General features: G+C 37.6%; 2 protein-coding genes across 4 annotated transcripts; both read left to right on the top strand.

The window, feature by feature from the left end:
• Positions 464-5,402, top strand: LOC105162444 (light-inducible protein CPRF2-like). Its single transcript, XM_020694012.1, has 6 exons — positions 464-989; positions 1,373-1,460; positions 2,849-3,059; positions 3,735-3,810; positions 3,893-4,018; positions 4,839-5,402. The coding sequence occupies exons 1-6, from the start codon at positions 534-536 to the stop codon at positions 5,220-5,222; spliced, it is 1,341 nt and encodes a 446-aa protein (XP_020549671.1). The 5' UTR covers positions 464-533; the 3' UTR covers positions 5,223-5,402.
• LOC105162445 (sec-independent protein translocase protein TATA, chloroplastic) lies at positions 7,014-14,459 on the top strand. 3 transcript variants are annotated; one of them, XM_020693850.1, is made up of 2 exons: positions 7,014-7,444; positions 14,163-14,459. In XM_020693850.1, exons 1-2 carry the CDS (start codon positions 7,139-7,141, stop codon positions 14,280-14,282), a joined length of 426 nt encoding a protein of 141 aa, XP_020549509.1. In that variant the 5' UTR covers positions 7,014-7,138; the 3' UTR covers positions 14,283-14,459. The 3 variants fall into 3 exon arrangements, with proteins under 3 accessions (XP_020549509.1, XP_011078757.1, XP_011078758.1); XM_011080455.2 differs by lacking the exon at positions 14,163-14,459 and adding an exon at positions 9,435-9,734 and having other exon boundaries at positions 7,022-7,444; XM_011080456.2 differs by lacking the exon at positions 7,014-7,444 and adding an exon at positions 10,738-11,198.

Here is a 15,079-nt window from a genome sequence, read left to right on the forward strand (position 1 = left end):
TTGTAACTTTATTTATGTATGTCTTAAATGAAAAATATAATCTATTTTATATAATTATTTTAAGTTACAAGTTTCTTGAAATATATTCATAAATACATAACTATTAGAAAAAAAAATATGAAAAAGTGTAAAATTTTCTTAGTATAACTAAGTATTGAAATTGGCATTTGGTCCCACTAAATAGAGGATATTCACTTTTGGTTCCTTAATTCAAGAGTTAGATATATATAGTCCCAAAACCTTAACCTCCGTCAGCTGTTGAGTAATGGCACGTGGTCAATATGTGATTTTGTCTAAATATGAAAAATGTCTATTTTTCAGAAGTTTGGGACTAAATATGTTAAATTTGTAAAATTTAGGACTAAAAGAGAGAACAATCCAATACATTGGGATCGAAAGTGCGATTTTGGTATATAAAAACTATCAAAGCCAAAGACAAAAACGAATAGTCGTACAAACTTTTTTATTTTCATGCGAGGCTTATTAGGAGAGAGACGAGAGAGAGAGAGAGAGGAGAGAGAGAGAGGAGAGAGATGGATAGGATGTTTCAAGTGGATGAGATACCTGACCAGCTATGGTCACCCCACTCCCCGATCCGGCTCAGTCTGGAGGAGGAGGAGGCGGACTACCCGTCTTCCTCCTCCATCACCACGACTGCTGCTTCCAAGATGATGCGGATGAACCGTAGTTCGTCGGAATGGGCATTCCAGCGATTCCTCCAGGAGACTGCGGAGCCTGATCGCACTACCACCACGCTGCAGTCACCATCGTCGTCGATGCATCCTCCCCACAACGAAGAAGTCGTGGAGATCAAAGAGAACCATCATTACAGTTTGGTGGTCGGTGCAAATAGTAATCAGCAGCAGCCGGAGGAGGCAGCAGGGGCGGCGGCAGGCCCGCCGCCGGATATTCCGATAGATTCCAAGGAGTACCAGACTTATCTTAAAAGCCGCCTTCAGCTGGCTTGCGCCGCCGTCGCTTTGACTTGGGTATTTTTCCTTTTCTTTTTAGGAAGTTGAAAAAAGTACTTTTAATGGAAGATCAATGAATAAAGAAGATGTTACTTGGTTTTTCCGTAGTTAATGGAATAAGCTGATCCAGATGATGATGCTTGGAGCATCGGATAATGATGAAGCAATTTGTAACAATTGTGTACTAATTCTGCCTTTTGCTTTATAGATTTCTCTCTCTTTTAGAATTTTACCTTCTCGTTTGACTCAATTTTAATTACTGTCAACTGAAAATTGAAAATGAAAACATAAACACACGCGTTTTCACTTTAATTGCATCAATACGAGATTACAATGTTAATATTTTAACTCATATGTTGTTTTCTTTTTATGCTAAAAACTAAACTCTGCAATTTATATAGGCAAGCAATCACAAGGCCCAAGAGTCTGCCGCTACCGTGTCCCCGGCTTCTAATCCATCACAGCTGAACTCTCACATTAATCATAAAGGTTAGCGGTACCTCTTTCGTTCTAGAGTTTTTGGAGAATTTTCCACCTGCTAAGGAATATAAATCGTTAAAACTTTTAAGTATGTCTTCAAATATTTACAGATGGATATTGGAATAATGGATCAATTTACCATTTCATAGTCGCTGTTAATGAGATGGCCAAATATATTTTGAAAGAGCAAATAGGAAGAAATGGAAACGATGAAATATGCCCATTCCCACTGATTTCGCTAACTCTAATCATGAAATTTTACGAAGTTGGCATATTCTCTGAACTTGATATTTAAACAAAATGGGTGTGCTTGATTGCACAATTGTACCTCAAAGTTGTATAAATGTTCCTGCTTGCTTTACTACTCCTTAGTCATCGTCCATGTCAACTTGAGGGACATTATTTGATCCAATAGCATCTTGAGATTTTGTCAACTTCTTCAGCCTTGGCAAAGAGCTCGCTTACCAAGTTTAAGATATTCACAAAATGTTGCATTAGTCAATGTCAGTAGTTGGTTTTAGTTGATGAAATGCAGGTACTAATGTTGAACCCCCCCCCCCCCATTTTTTGATTCTATTTGGAAGGAGGATCCTTTTACGAATTTGTGTTTTATGTCATTGTTCATTTTCTCATTGCCTTAATTGTATATTGACCATGTTATGTAATTACACATATCTGATTACTTTCTTCGCTGGTGTGTTTTTCTTTCAGTTATGAAGCACACTAAGCTTGACATATTATATGAACTTAACATGTCACTATCTGCTCTGGCTATGAATATAGGTTTCATTTATTGCATGCACATTTTGTTTTGGTCAAGTCACATCTGTCAGAGACAATATGGCACTTGCTTGGCTAAGAGGCGTGTGTCATATTTTAAAAACTCTACATTAATCAAGTAAGTTGATTATGAGGACTTTTAGTGTACCTGGTACTACATTTTGTGCCAGAGTCCCTATGAGGTCTCCATTTGACATAGCTATAAAAACCATCTGCATATATGTGAAACTTGGAACATGTTTGCATCATTTTTGTCATCTAGCCAGTTTAGATGTTGGACAATTTTCAGCCAGGTATTAGTATCTGACAAAGGCAATTACAGAGGTTAGCAACTGGAAATGTTCTTGTTTGGAGTTAATGCAGCGTACACGTGCATTTACTCTTTTTCCTTAAATCTCTGGTTTTTAGTGTTGCTGTTAAAAAACTCCTGGAAACTGAACAAAAGGTCTTAGATTCAATACTGCCCTGCAACCCACAACATTTTGCTATGCGTGTAATTTACTAGGGTGCAAATGTATTTACTTGGGCATAAATAAAAATGGCTTAAATGATAAAGTCTTTGGACATTGACCTTGTATGTTAACATTGTTATTGTTTGGGTTTCCTCTTCTTTTTAGCAAGTGGACAGGATTCATCAAAGCTACAAGAGATAGATGCTGGTGAACCAGTTTCTCTGTCTCCCTTACCAGCTGTGTTTAAGAAATCTGCAGCCCAGGTAAAGTCAGTGACAAGTGGATCATCGGTGGAACAATCAGATGATGATGAAGCTGAGGGAGAAAATGAAGCGACTCAAAATATGGACGCTACAGATGCAAAACGCATGAGAAGGTATTCAGCTGAATCTTTTAGTTGTCAATAGTCTTACATAATAGAGAGTTCTGTGATCATGTCAGGAAGTTAACTCGAATACATGAGTGCAGATGTAGACTAGTCTTTGCGAATAGATTTTACATGATGGAAATTCATCTCTCTGTTTTAAAGCCACTTATCTATTTCTTTGACAGAAGGGCAAATCTCATTGTTGAAGATAGTTGTTTTAATTGATTTGTTACCTACTTGAGGAACATTCTTGCTGATATGTACCGGCATTCAGATACAGAACAGAAATGAGACTTTCTGAAGTGTTGTGTCATATATTCATCAGTTGGCGAAATGCAGTAGTAATAGAATATATTTCTCATGTGTATTGGCCTTGAGCTTTTGCTAAATGCAAAGAGTGGCCAGTGCAAATATTTGCACAGATGATTTACATTGTTTCTTTTCTCTAAGCCTTAAAATATCTGAAACAATGTAACTTGTTAATTATGTTATTCTATGCTAAATATTGGACTGTCAACATTATAGATGGCAGTTTACATCATGAATCAGCCAACTACACTCCTTGGATTGCCAAAATTCCAAGTTTATCTTCTTTTTTATTTTTTTATTTTGAGGGTATTTTAGTGCGTTCTCTAGTCTCAAAGTCCAGTTCTTTTCTCTAATTATTTTCTTTACGGTTTTCAGAATGCTTTCAAATAGAGAATCAGCTCGTCGGTCTAGAAGAAGAAAGCAGGCCCATTTGACTGAGCTTGAAACACAGGTCTATTCTCACCTCTGGTCATTTTTATCTGGATTACCTTCCAGTAACTCTCCAGCTGGATATTGATTATGCTGCTTTGTAGGGTACTCAATTAAAAGTTGAGAACTCTTCTTTACTCAAGCGCCTTACAGACATAACCCACAAGTACAATGAAGCAGCTGTTGACAACAGAGTTCTGAAAGCCGATGTTGAGACATTGAGAGCAAAGGTAATTTCTATCAAATAGATTTAGATGGGATTACTTGCATTTGGAGATCCATGTTTCGGAACTTATTTTTGAAGAACTGTTATTGAAGTTCTACTAGTCCGCGGAAGTACTGGTTCTGTAGAAAAGATAGTTCTGAAGAATAAAAAAAAAATGTCATAAAAATATCGGCTCCTTGTACGAGTCTGAAAACAATGGGTTGGTGAATGCATCTATTTGGGATGGCCTTTTGCCTCTAAACACCATGATTAATAGTACTGTGGACAACTTTTAAAAGCCAGTGGATATATGGAACCAATTGTTATGTTGAAATTTCAAATGAGATGTTTAGAATGAGAGACCAGTACTGTTCTCTTGACTCTTTGAAGACTATTCTCACAAGTTGGCGGATCCTGATTCCCATTCTGAGTATGAATATCTTTGCTTAACAAAAATAATTTGGTGTTGAAAGTTTCAAATATGGGTATTTCGTGTGAGTGGATCAGATACAATTTGGTTTGCTAAGTCTCACATTCAGAATCTCTTTGAGGGGAACTGCCCAAATGACATACTCAACCTATTATTGAATAGGTTAAACCTTTTGTATTATGCAAGAACCGGATGTGCTTTGGCAGACTACTATTACATGGGTTTCTTTAAGGCAGCAAGTGACTGATAAATGTGTGTCTGTCCTTCATCCTTTTCTTTCCATTGGTCATTTAATGATACATCAATTTTCCTGGATTAAGGTGGTAGTTTTGCCTCATGTGGATCATAGTATCTGTGGGATGCTTTGATGATTATTTCACCAGAAGATAGCTGACTACTGTTGTTTCTTCAATAGGTCAAAATGGCTGAAGAAACAGTTAAGAGAGTCACTGGGCTGAACCCACTTTTCCAAGCCATGTCCGAGATATCCACAATTGCAATGGCATCCTTTGTCAATAGTCCCGACACATCAGCCGACGTAGCTATGCCAGTGCAAGATGATCTGAAGCAGTATTACCACCACACCCCATCTAATAGTCACACCTCTGTGGGAAACCATACAATTCAAAATGGTATTATGGATATTGCTCCAGGAGAGAATGTACAATCTAACGCAACAACAGCAGTTGGGTCGAACGAGAAGGGAAGGACTGTTTCCATGCCAAGAGTTGCCAGCTTGGAACATCTGCAGAAGCGCATCCGTGTTTCCTCAGGTACACAAGGTGCCGGTGAACCTTAAGGATACGTTGACAGGAGTCCATAAATTTTAGTTTGTAGTATCATTTTTTCTTGGTCTAAGTTGCTCTCTGGATAAGATTCATCCCTGGATTAATTTTTTCTTATGTGAAGTTCCTGATACAAATAGGTTTTCTATTCGATTAACAATTGCAAGATTAAATACACATTTGATTCCTTTGTTTTTGTTTTGTAAGAAAACAAAGACATCCACGTATATAGACGCCCAAAAAAAGAAAAGAGGAGACATCAAGACACCTCAATTCTACTTTCAGGAAAGAGAACACAAGTGACATAAAACATTCTGATCCAAAGGGTGGAAATCATTTTCAATTACAGTGCTCAATTCTCCATCACTGTCAAATACAAATACCAATCTGAGTCCCGGAATGCAGTATCAATATGAATAATTGCCATGAGAATTTAGAAGAGGGAAGGGACGACATTGAGACAAACGTAGATTCGCTGGTTGGCAGCACAGATGGTTAAGCGTGCAGAGGTGGAGTATGATATGGATCCTAGGAATTTGTTGAAAATTTGGTAAAATGTCCAAGTGCAGGAGGTGTCTGGATACAGAAACCGATATCTAAATGGGCTCCACGGGGTGAGCGGAATACCTGATATTTCCACTCGCTTGTTAAGAGAAAACAAATCAAAGGGAAGATTCATAGAATCCCCCAGGACAGGGAGCATATCACTGAAACATCTGCGATCAGATAGTCTGCGGCTAGCTGTGTCGTACTCGGGAATGTTACATGCTGTCAACCAGCCGAGAAGGGAGCTTCAACAATGCTAGCCTGCCCTACCAGGTGAGCAACATGTATGATGATAGTGCCATGGGCTGGATTTTCTCATGCTGAATAGTTGTCTCCTCCCGATTACTAGCCTTGCCATACTCCCAGCTTAACTCAAATGTTTCCACTAGTGCAACCAATGATAAATGTCAAAATCCAGCAGTACTATATAATGTCTTTCGGGAGCACCATAAATATCAAAGGATCGATTGAGATTCCTATAAGGATTCATGCAGAATGGACCTGTAAAATAAAAGCCAGCACTCCGTTGTTTAAATTAGTAATGACCTTAAAAAAAATATGTTAAAAATCAGTATGATAAATAAAGAAATATGTGAAGAACGTGCGGACCACCCCTACAAAATACCAAAAAGAAAGCTTACAAGCTCGTGAACAAAAATATTTGAGCTTGAGGTGTAAGCATTGAAGGCTCGAGCACAAAAAACTCAAGTTTGAGTTAATCTTTAAATCAAACTCATTTTGCACCCCTATTTTTAAAATCTTGAAAAAAATGACTCAGAAACACCAAAATCCACTCAACTTTTAGAAACCACGGATTTCTACTCTTCAAAACTATCTTTTTCCTCTAATGTTGTTCTAAATTCCCTTCCTGAACCCTAGATTTGGTCCTATATAAATAAAAAGGTTAATTACACTTAAACCCCTTTAAGAACTAAAAACTATATTTTTTCTCAAAAAAAAGTTTAAAGTTCTAAATATAATTTTAAAACTTTTTAGAAGGAAATAATTTTATATTTGTAGGATACAAATGTAGTTAACACCAAACAAAAAGAAATTTTCATTTCAACCCTAATTAATTATTGATTATCGGCAACACGTGAAAAATTTGGTCTCGTTTTTCACACAGTCCGTTACATGGATTTGGATTTGGATTTGTTTTTAATATATATATATATATATACATATACATACATGTACATCTATCTCAGACTCAGACCCACCAAAAAAAAAATAATAATAATAAAAACACCAAGACCCAAAAAAATATCGAAGTACTCCACCCACCTACCACTTATCAATAATACTTCTTGACCTACCTTCCATTCCATATCAAATCTCTCTACAGTAAGCAAATATCTTAGAAGTTAGAATAGAAGCTGAATCAATGGCAGCCATCTCATTTGCTGCACTCACAGCGTGCCCCAATCCAAACCCATCACCAAGATTCACCTCTCTATCATCTTCCAGCTCAGTTTTCTTCAGCTACAATGTGTGTAACCGGGCAGGGCTCGTGCTTTATGCGGATCGGCCCAGGAGAGCCAAGAAGAGAGGGCTTTCCTGCAACTGCCTTTTCGGGCTTGGAGTCCCCGAGCTCGTAGTTATTGCGGGCGTGGCGGCGCTCGTGTTCGGGCCCAAGCAGTTGCCTGAAGTGGGTCGAAGCATTGGGAAGACGGTCAAGAGCTTTCAGCAGGTCTTACTTTTTATCCTTTTTGCTGGGCAAAGTGGGCTGTATTTCCTTTTTAGCTTTGATCTCTTGTTGCTCTTAGTTGATTGATTCTCGCTGTTGTTCAAATGAAATTGGGTAAAGAGGGGTAGTTTGCGTTTAGGACAAGAACCTCTGTTCTTAGGAAAACAGGTTTCTGACCAGGACATCTTAGGAAAATAAGTTTCTGGCCAGGAAATCTTTTTATAGTATTTAAAAATATTGGGGCAAAGCAAGGGAATTCTTAGTGAATGATCAGCAGAAGTGACTTATTGAATTATGTTTGAGATGGTTCAAACGTTGGCATTAGTTAAAAGAACCAGAGACTTGTTTGTCCTTTGCCAAGAAGATTTGAAACGGATGTGTAATGCCTGAGTGTTTAATTTTTGTAAGTTTGTATAAAAACTGCATTCTCGCTGCAAGAGAGTTATGTTTGGAATGTTTGATGACCTTTATGATGTCTGAGATCAAGAGTAGGTTGACCCCGTACTTCTATGAGGAAGACCAATGAATTCTGTGCAAAGATAATCACTTAGGTTGAAATCTTGGACGAAAAATATATATCTCCATGATCTTACTTCATCTGGACCACCCTATCCTGCAATTGATTTAGGGTTTAGGGTTAAGGGTTTATGGCTCAGGAATCAAGGATATACCTTTTAGTAATTCTGATTATTCGCAGATTTAAGCACTTGGGATCAATTGATTGGATTTCCCTTTATTAACATCGATTACTAACTAAACCCTTCATAGAGATTATAGGCTCATGCTCATGGTGTTGTCTAGTTGGATAAGCTGGACTAGTTAAATAGGGACCATGGACCATTAATTGAGGGCAATAAGAACATCAGATATTTCAGTTGGGAATTCGTGACACCCTACCTCCATTGGATCATGCAACTGTTGTATAAGCCCTTTGCAGAGCCCTATCTGGTGGTACTGGCTTAAGAAATTGAGGCAAATTTTGGTGCTCAATTAGGATGATAAAACTGGACGTGAAAATTTTTGGGAAGCAAAATTTGATCCTTTATGTTCTCACTTATATATGCTAGCTGCTTCTTTATGCTCATTTAGTTGAATCTTTTAATATCTGTGATTATAAGCTCAAAGGCATCAACCTCATTGAGTTCCTGAAAATTGTTTCTTCTCTTTCTTCTTTATTAGATGAACTTATATGGACAATTTGTTGTCATACTTGCTTCTAATGAATAAGAAATTAGCATATATAGTATGTTTGTCTGTGGTAATTCTTTTAATTATTTATGGACAGCAATTTTGGGGATCTTCAGTTTCTCATTATCTCTTTTTAACTGGTTCAATAACTGCTCTGTAGTACAAAATTATGTAAACGCTAATACTTTTTTAGCCTGTAAACAATTGTAGCCAATGGACTTTAACCTATTCAAAACGCTAATGAATAAAATCTTCTTTTGGCCACTGCATTCTGCTGCCAGTTTTTGAGCTTCAATAAGCTGCGTTAGTGGTTGGACCAAGCATGTTAGTACCAAAGCTTGCCTTCTGGTGCTTGGTCTATGCAGGGTTTGTGGAAAAGAGCCATCAATTGACATCTGCTCCACATAAAATTTTTTATTGTTTAAATGGTTATTGGGACTTGTGATTACTGCCAATTGACAACTTGGTCAGTAAATTCTGTGGCAATCCCTCCTCTGTTGTTTGTGTTAATGGTATCTAGTTAATGGTCTTAGAAGCCATATTATGCTTATATGCTTTAAAAGATCTAACTGCACCCCCCCTACATAATATTACACACATCTAGTCTATCCTGTAGATTCAAGTATATGCTCAGCAAGAATCTTGTTGTATTAGTTTGGACGAAGTCAATGTTTTGCCAAATATTTATTTTATCGGTAATATGTTTTAGTTGACTTGACTGCAAATCAATCAGATTGGATTTACCGATAATTAAGTTACTTGACTACTTGATCGCTTGTAATGATGCTTGCTTTCTCAACTGCAGGCAGCTAAAGAATTTGAGTCTGAACTTAAAAAGGAAGGGGAGACTTCTGCTGAGCCATCGGTCGAGAAAATTACAACAGTCAGTGAAGAAGAGAAGCAAGAGGGTAAGGTCCCAAGCACGAAAGAGAGCTCTTATACTTGAGCACAGTGACTTAGTGTATGGAATTAGTTGTGGGTGTTTGCTCCCTCCACATGTACTGCACACTTAAGATACATGCTATTGGATCTCTGAGCATCGTCATCAATGAATCTTTTACGTTCCTATTGCAACAACAGGTGATCACGAAGGTTTAAGTTTTCATTTGGGAGTGCGGTCTGTGGAAAGGGATGCTTGCTTACACTTGTTTTATTATTGCTTAGGGATGACACGTTTACTCTCTTGCAGAATGATTAAATTATTGAAATTCTTCTCAGCAGCATATTAAATTAACAAGAGGATCAAGGAATTGAAACAAAGTAAAAGTCAACATGAAAAAAGCTTCAGTATTTATCGGCTCGTTGTGTGGGAAACTCCAAAGAAAATGATGAACTGATTGGCCGGAAACTATGCGACATAGCGTTTGCTAATTGGTAACCACCGCTCAACAATCGTGATGAAGAACTTGCAATTTTGAACTTTGAAAAGTGATGGCATCTTGATGTTTATCAATAGACTTTTCAATCTTGCCCTTTCTACTTGTTGACATTAAAATTCCACATCCTCAATAAATAACATGGAAATTTATATAAATGTCCACAACTCTTCTTTTAATCACAAAACATGTTAAAATTCACATTTTTGTCGTCGGGATCCAATACTACTTGTGATGATCACCTGCTCATTCTTAGTTTAATGATTCATGTAAAATTATACAACTTAAAATATTTACCTCTTTATGCTCCAAATACAATTTTTAATACCTTGAATATTCTTCTTACCTTCACATTTTTCATTCACAGCCTGCTGACATAGGTATAAAAGGTTTATAATCAATACCTCTTCGCTATCTTTACAGTTTCTATCCTTACAAGTTGAGCGACAAGATTTCAAGATTATCAAAAACATGTTCCAACCGTTCTTTATATGGACTTTTAAACTTGGGACACACGTTGGTAACTAAACAATAAACTGTGTTTCTTCCGTGCTAAACCGTAAAACATTTGGTTTTGGTTGGGCGAGGGATTGCATATTTTTCCCGTTTCTAACACCATTGGAGTGATTGTTAAGAGAGTTGAAGTTGAGATCATTCTTAATTATTGCTAAGCGACAAAACGTGAAACATATGGTCATACAGTCCCTTTATAGATTTGTTTTTAATATATACATTCATGTACTGTATATCCATTCAAGACACAGACCCAAAAAATATCCAAGTACTCCACCCACCCACCACCAATCGATCATACTTCTTGACCTACCTTCCATTCCATATCAAAGCTCTCTACAGCAAGCAAATATCTTAGAAGAGGAGCTGAATCAATGGCAGCCATCTCATCTGCTGCACTTACAGCGTGCAACAATCCAAACCCATCACCAAGATTCACCTCTCTATCTTCTTCCAGCTCAGTTTTCTTCAGCTACAATGTGTGTAACCGGGCAGGCCTTGTGCTTTATGCGGATCGGCCCAGGACAGCCAAGAAGAGAGGGCTTTCCTGCAACTGCCTTTTCGGGCTTGGAGTCCCCGAGCTCGTAGTTATTGCGGGCGTGACGGCGCTCGTATTCGGCCCGAAGAAATTGCCCGAAGTGGGTCGAAGCATTGGGAAGACGGTCAAGAGCTTCCAACAGGTCCTACTTTTTATCCTTTTTGTTGGAAAAAGTAGACTGTATTTCTTTTGTAGCTTTGATCTCTTTGTTGCTCTTCGATGATTGATTTTCGCAGTTGCTCAATTGAAATTGGGCAAAGAGGGCTAATTTGACGTTTAAGGCTAAAGAGGGTTAGTTTGATGTTTAGGGCAAGAACCTCTGTTCTTAGGAAAATTATCCGACCAGGACATCTTTTTATATTATTTTAAAAATATTTGGGCAAAGCAAGGAAATCCTTAGTGAATTATCAGCAAAAGTGACAAATTGAATTATACTTGAGATGATTTAAATTTAGGCATAAATTAAAAGAAACAGGGACTTGTTTGTCTTTTGCCAAGAAGATTTTATCGGATGTGTAATGCCTAGTGTTGAGTTCTCGTAAGTATGTGAAAGAATTGCAGTCTCTCTGCAAGAGAATATGTTCAGAATCTTTGATGGGGAATCAAAATCTTGGTCTCAGTTATCTTGCTTGGTAAGAGCGCATGATCTCTAGACCTCTTGCTGTGGATAAACCCGTGCTTTGTTACACTGACCAGTAATGCTTATCTATGTGTTCTTATCGTGGAAAAATGTGAAAGCACATTCTAAGAGATGTTAGGTATATCTATTGATTGGAAGAAATTATAGCTTTTCTAAGGCTTAGTTGGTAAAAAATATGTGCTCTGTGGTTGTTTGCACTGTTGGTAGTTTCACTTTGTATCTTCTTCATTGTTAACTTTGATATCTAGAAAATGAATGTTTAAGAACCTTCAGAACAATCATTACGGTGTCGTCGGCTACTGTGTATTTTAGGAGGAGGTTAATGTATAAACATTGATGTTAAAGCTTAGGATAATGCAAATTTGTGCTGTTATTTCTGCTCCAATTTTCATATTCCGGCTGACAACACTTCATAGATATTGTTATGGTGCTGGTGTCTCATGTACGCAGATCCTCAGGTCTAGATGCATATATTTAACAATTTTGCTTGTAAATATACCTAACAGTGTTTCCCAGGGAATCCTGAATGCATACATTAGAATGCTACTTTAGTAGGAAGTTGTGGTGCAAACATTAAGGTTTGGGGATAAGGAGAGGATAAATGTTTTTATGGTTATTTTCTACGTTAGTCATGATTCCATTTCTCTCTTAGGATCCCTTCATGGTTGTTATACTTCTCTCTTCACACTCTCAGTACATTTATGTCAAAAGAATTTGCTCAAGCACATGTCAGGGTTTTCAGGGAATTATGAATAGAAAATGGAGAAGGTTCAAGCAATCCTGGAATACATTTTGGAAAAGTACTACTGCTAATTAGCAGACATATCATACAATGAGGCCTGTTGGAGCTGTTTCATCTTTAATACTTCGGTTGCTTAGGGCTAGAGAAATTACACTGGAATTGACAACTATGGGTAGTGCACCGGTGAGGCCTTTGCTTAAAATTTGACAGTGGGTAATAGATTCCCCTTGGTTAGTGACTGAATTTGTTACTAATTTCGTATATGTAATAGATTGGAGTTGTTGACCGGCGGGATTTGTGTCCATCTGCTGCTTGAAAACTGGCATTCTGCATTTCAGAAAATATCAATGTTGTATTTTGTAGACTCTGTTATATATGGAATGAGCACCCTAAATTTTTTTCGTGAAATGACCTTTATGATGTCTGGGATCATGAGTAGGTTGATCCTGTACTTCTATGAGGAAGACAAATGAAATTATGTGCAACGATTATCACTTAGGTTGAATCTTAGACAAAAAACAAACCTCCATGATCTTACTTCATGTGACTAATATCCTGCATCCTGCAATTGGTTTAGGGTTTAGGCTTTGGGGTTTATGGTTCAGGGTTTAAGCATATACCTTTTGGTAATTCTAATTCTTAGCAGATTTATGCACTTTGGTCAATTCATTGGATTCCGATATGTTAACAATGATTAGTAACCAAACCCTTCATAGACATCATAGGGTCACGCTCAGTTGTCTAGTTGGATAAGCTGGACTTGTAATAGGACCATGGAGTAGAGATTAGGGGCAATAAGGACATCAGATATTTGAGTTGGGAAGTCTGTAACACCCTGTCTCACATTGGATTATGCAACTGTTGTATAAGGCCTTGCCAAATTTCTATCTAGTGGTGCTGGCTTTAGAAATAGAGACAAATCATGGTGCTCAATGATGATAAAACTGGGAGGAAAAATTTTGGGAATCAGTTTGATCCTTTATGTTCTCACTTGTATAAGCTAGCTGATTCCCGCTTATGCTTTTAGTTGAATCTTTTAATATCTGTGATCATGAGCTCAAAGGCTAGTACTTTTTTAGCGTTAACAGTTGTAGAGATGGACTCTTACCTATTCAAAGTTCTTGATAACTGTAATGAATTAAATCTTCTTTCCACCACTGCATTCTGCAGCCAGTTTTTTAGCTTCAATAAGCTGCGTCAGTTGTTGGACCAAGTCATGTTAGTACCTTCTGGTGCTTTTAGCTTGGTCCATACTCCGTTCTAGGTTTTGTGGAACAGAGCCATCAATTGACATCTGCTCCACATACATTTTTTATTGTTTCATGGTTATTGGGATTTATGATTACTGCTACTTGGCAACTTGTGGTCAGCAAATTCTGTGGCAATGCCTCCACTGTTGTTTGTGTTAATATCTCTAGTTAATAATCATGTAAGCCACATCATGCTTGTGTGGTTTAAAAGATCTAACTGCACACTCCTACATAATATTACACTCCGTCTAGTCTATCCTGTACATTCAAGTATGTGCTCAGGAAGAATCTTGTTGTATTAGTTTGGACGAAGTCAACGTTTTGCCAAATATTTATTTATTGGTTATATTTTGTAATTGACTGCAAATCAATCAGATCATAGGTTCAAACTGCATACACCTTGTCCCTGATGGATTTACTTAAGTTACTTGACTGTTCAATCGCCTGTAGTGATGCTTTCTTTCTCAACTGTAGGCGGCTAAAGAATTTGAGTCAGAACTGAAAAAGGAAGGGGAGTCTTCTGCTGAGCCATCCAGTGAGAAAATTACAACAGCCAGTGAAGAAGAGAAGCAAGAGGACAAGGTCCCAGCATGAAGGAGAGTTCTTATACTTAAGCCTAGTAATTTGGTGTAGGAAACTTGTACTACTGCACACTTAAGATACATACTATCGGATCTCTGAGCATTCTGATCAATAAGACTTGTATGTTCCTATTGCAACAGCAGATGATGAGAAAGGTTTAAGTTATCTGGGAGTTTTCTTGTGGATTCAGTGGAAGGGGATGCATGCTTGATCACTTTTAATCCTACACTTGTTAGGGATAACACGTTCACTTCACATTGGTTGAATAACTACACCCAAACTCTCTGTCTCATATTTGTATAATATCAGACACCCCATTATTGTTTGCTGACTCGGAAATTGTAAACAAACCTTCAAAAAGAAACTGAATTGCCCAAATATACTTCAAGTACTTGGATTGTCAGAAAATATAATGTTATTTGTTAGAAAATAGTTGAAGATTTGTTTCTATGACATTTAATAAGGTGGTGAAGTTTGAATCTTTAACCTTGACGATGCGTGGAGCATAAATTTTGAAATAAAGACCCAAGCTCAGCAAGGCCCGTCCAAGTTTTTAGGTAAAAGAAGAAGGTTAGGATTCCTGAAAATTCCAATACACGGTCTAGCTAAGGCGTACTAATGACCCACTGGCCAGCCTAATTCACCTGCAGCCCATCATGAAAGCATACATGATGAAGTCCCCACGTTAGATGAATACATCCGCGTGGAGACATGTCAAACAAGCAATTAGAGAAACCAGCAAAAATCTAGAAATGATGGCCTACTTAGCTAATGGAACAAATCAACCTCCTCCAAATCAGAGCATAGTT

Source organism: Sesamum indicum, linkage group LG5 (assembly GCF_000512975.1).
Source record: "Sesamum indicum cultivar Zhongzhi No. 13 linkage group LG5, S_indicum_v1.0, whole genome shotgun sequence".
Classification (NCBI taxonomy): Eukaryota; Viridiplantae; Streptophyta; class Magnoliopsida; order Lamiales; family Pedaliaceae; genus Sesamum; species Sesamum indicum.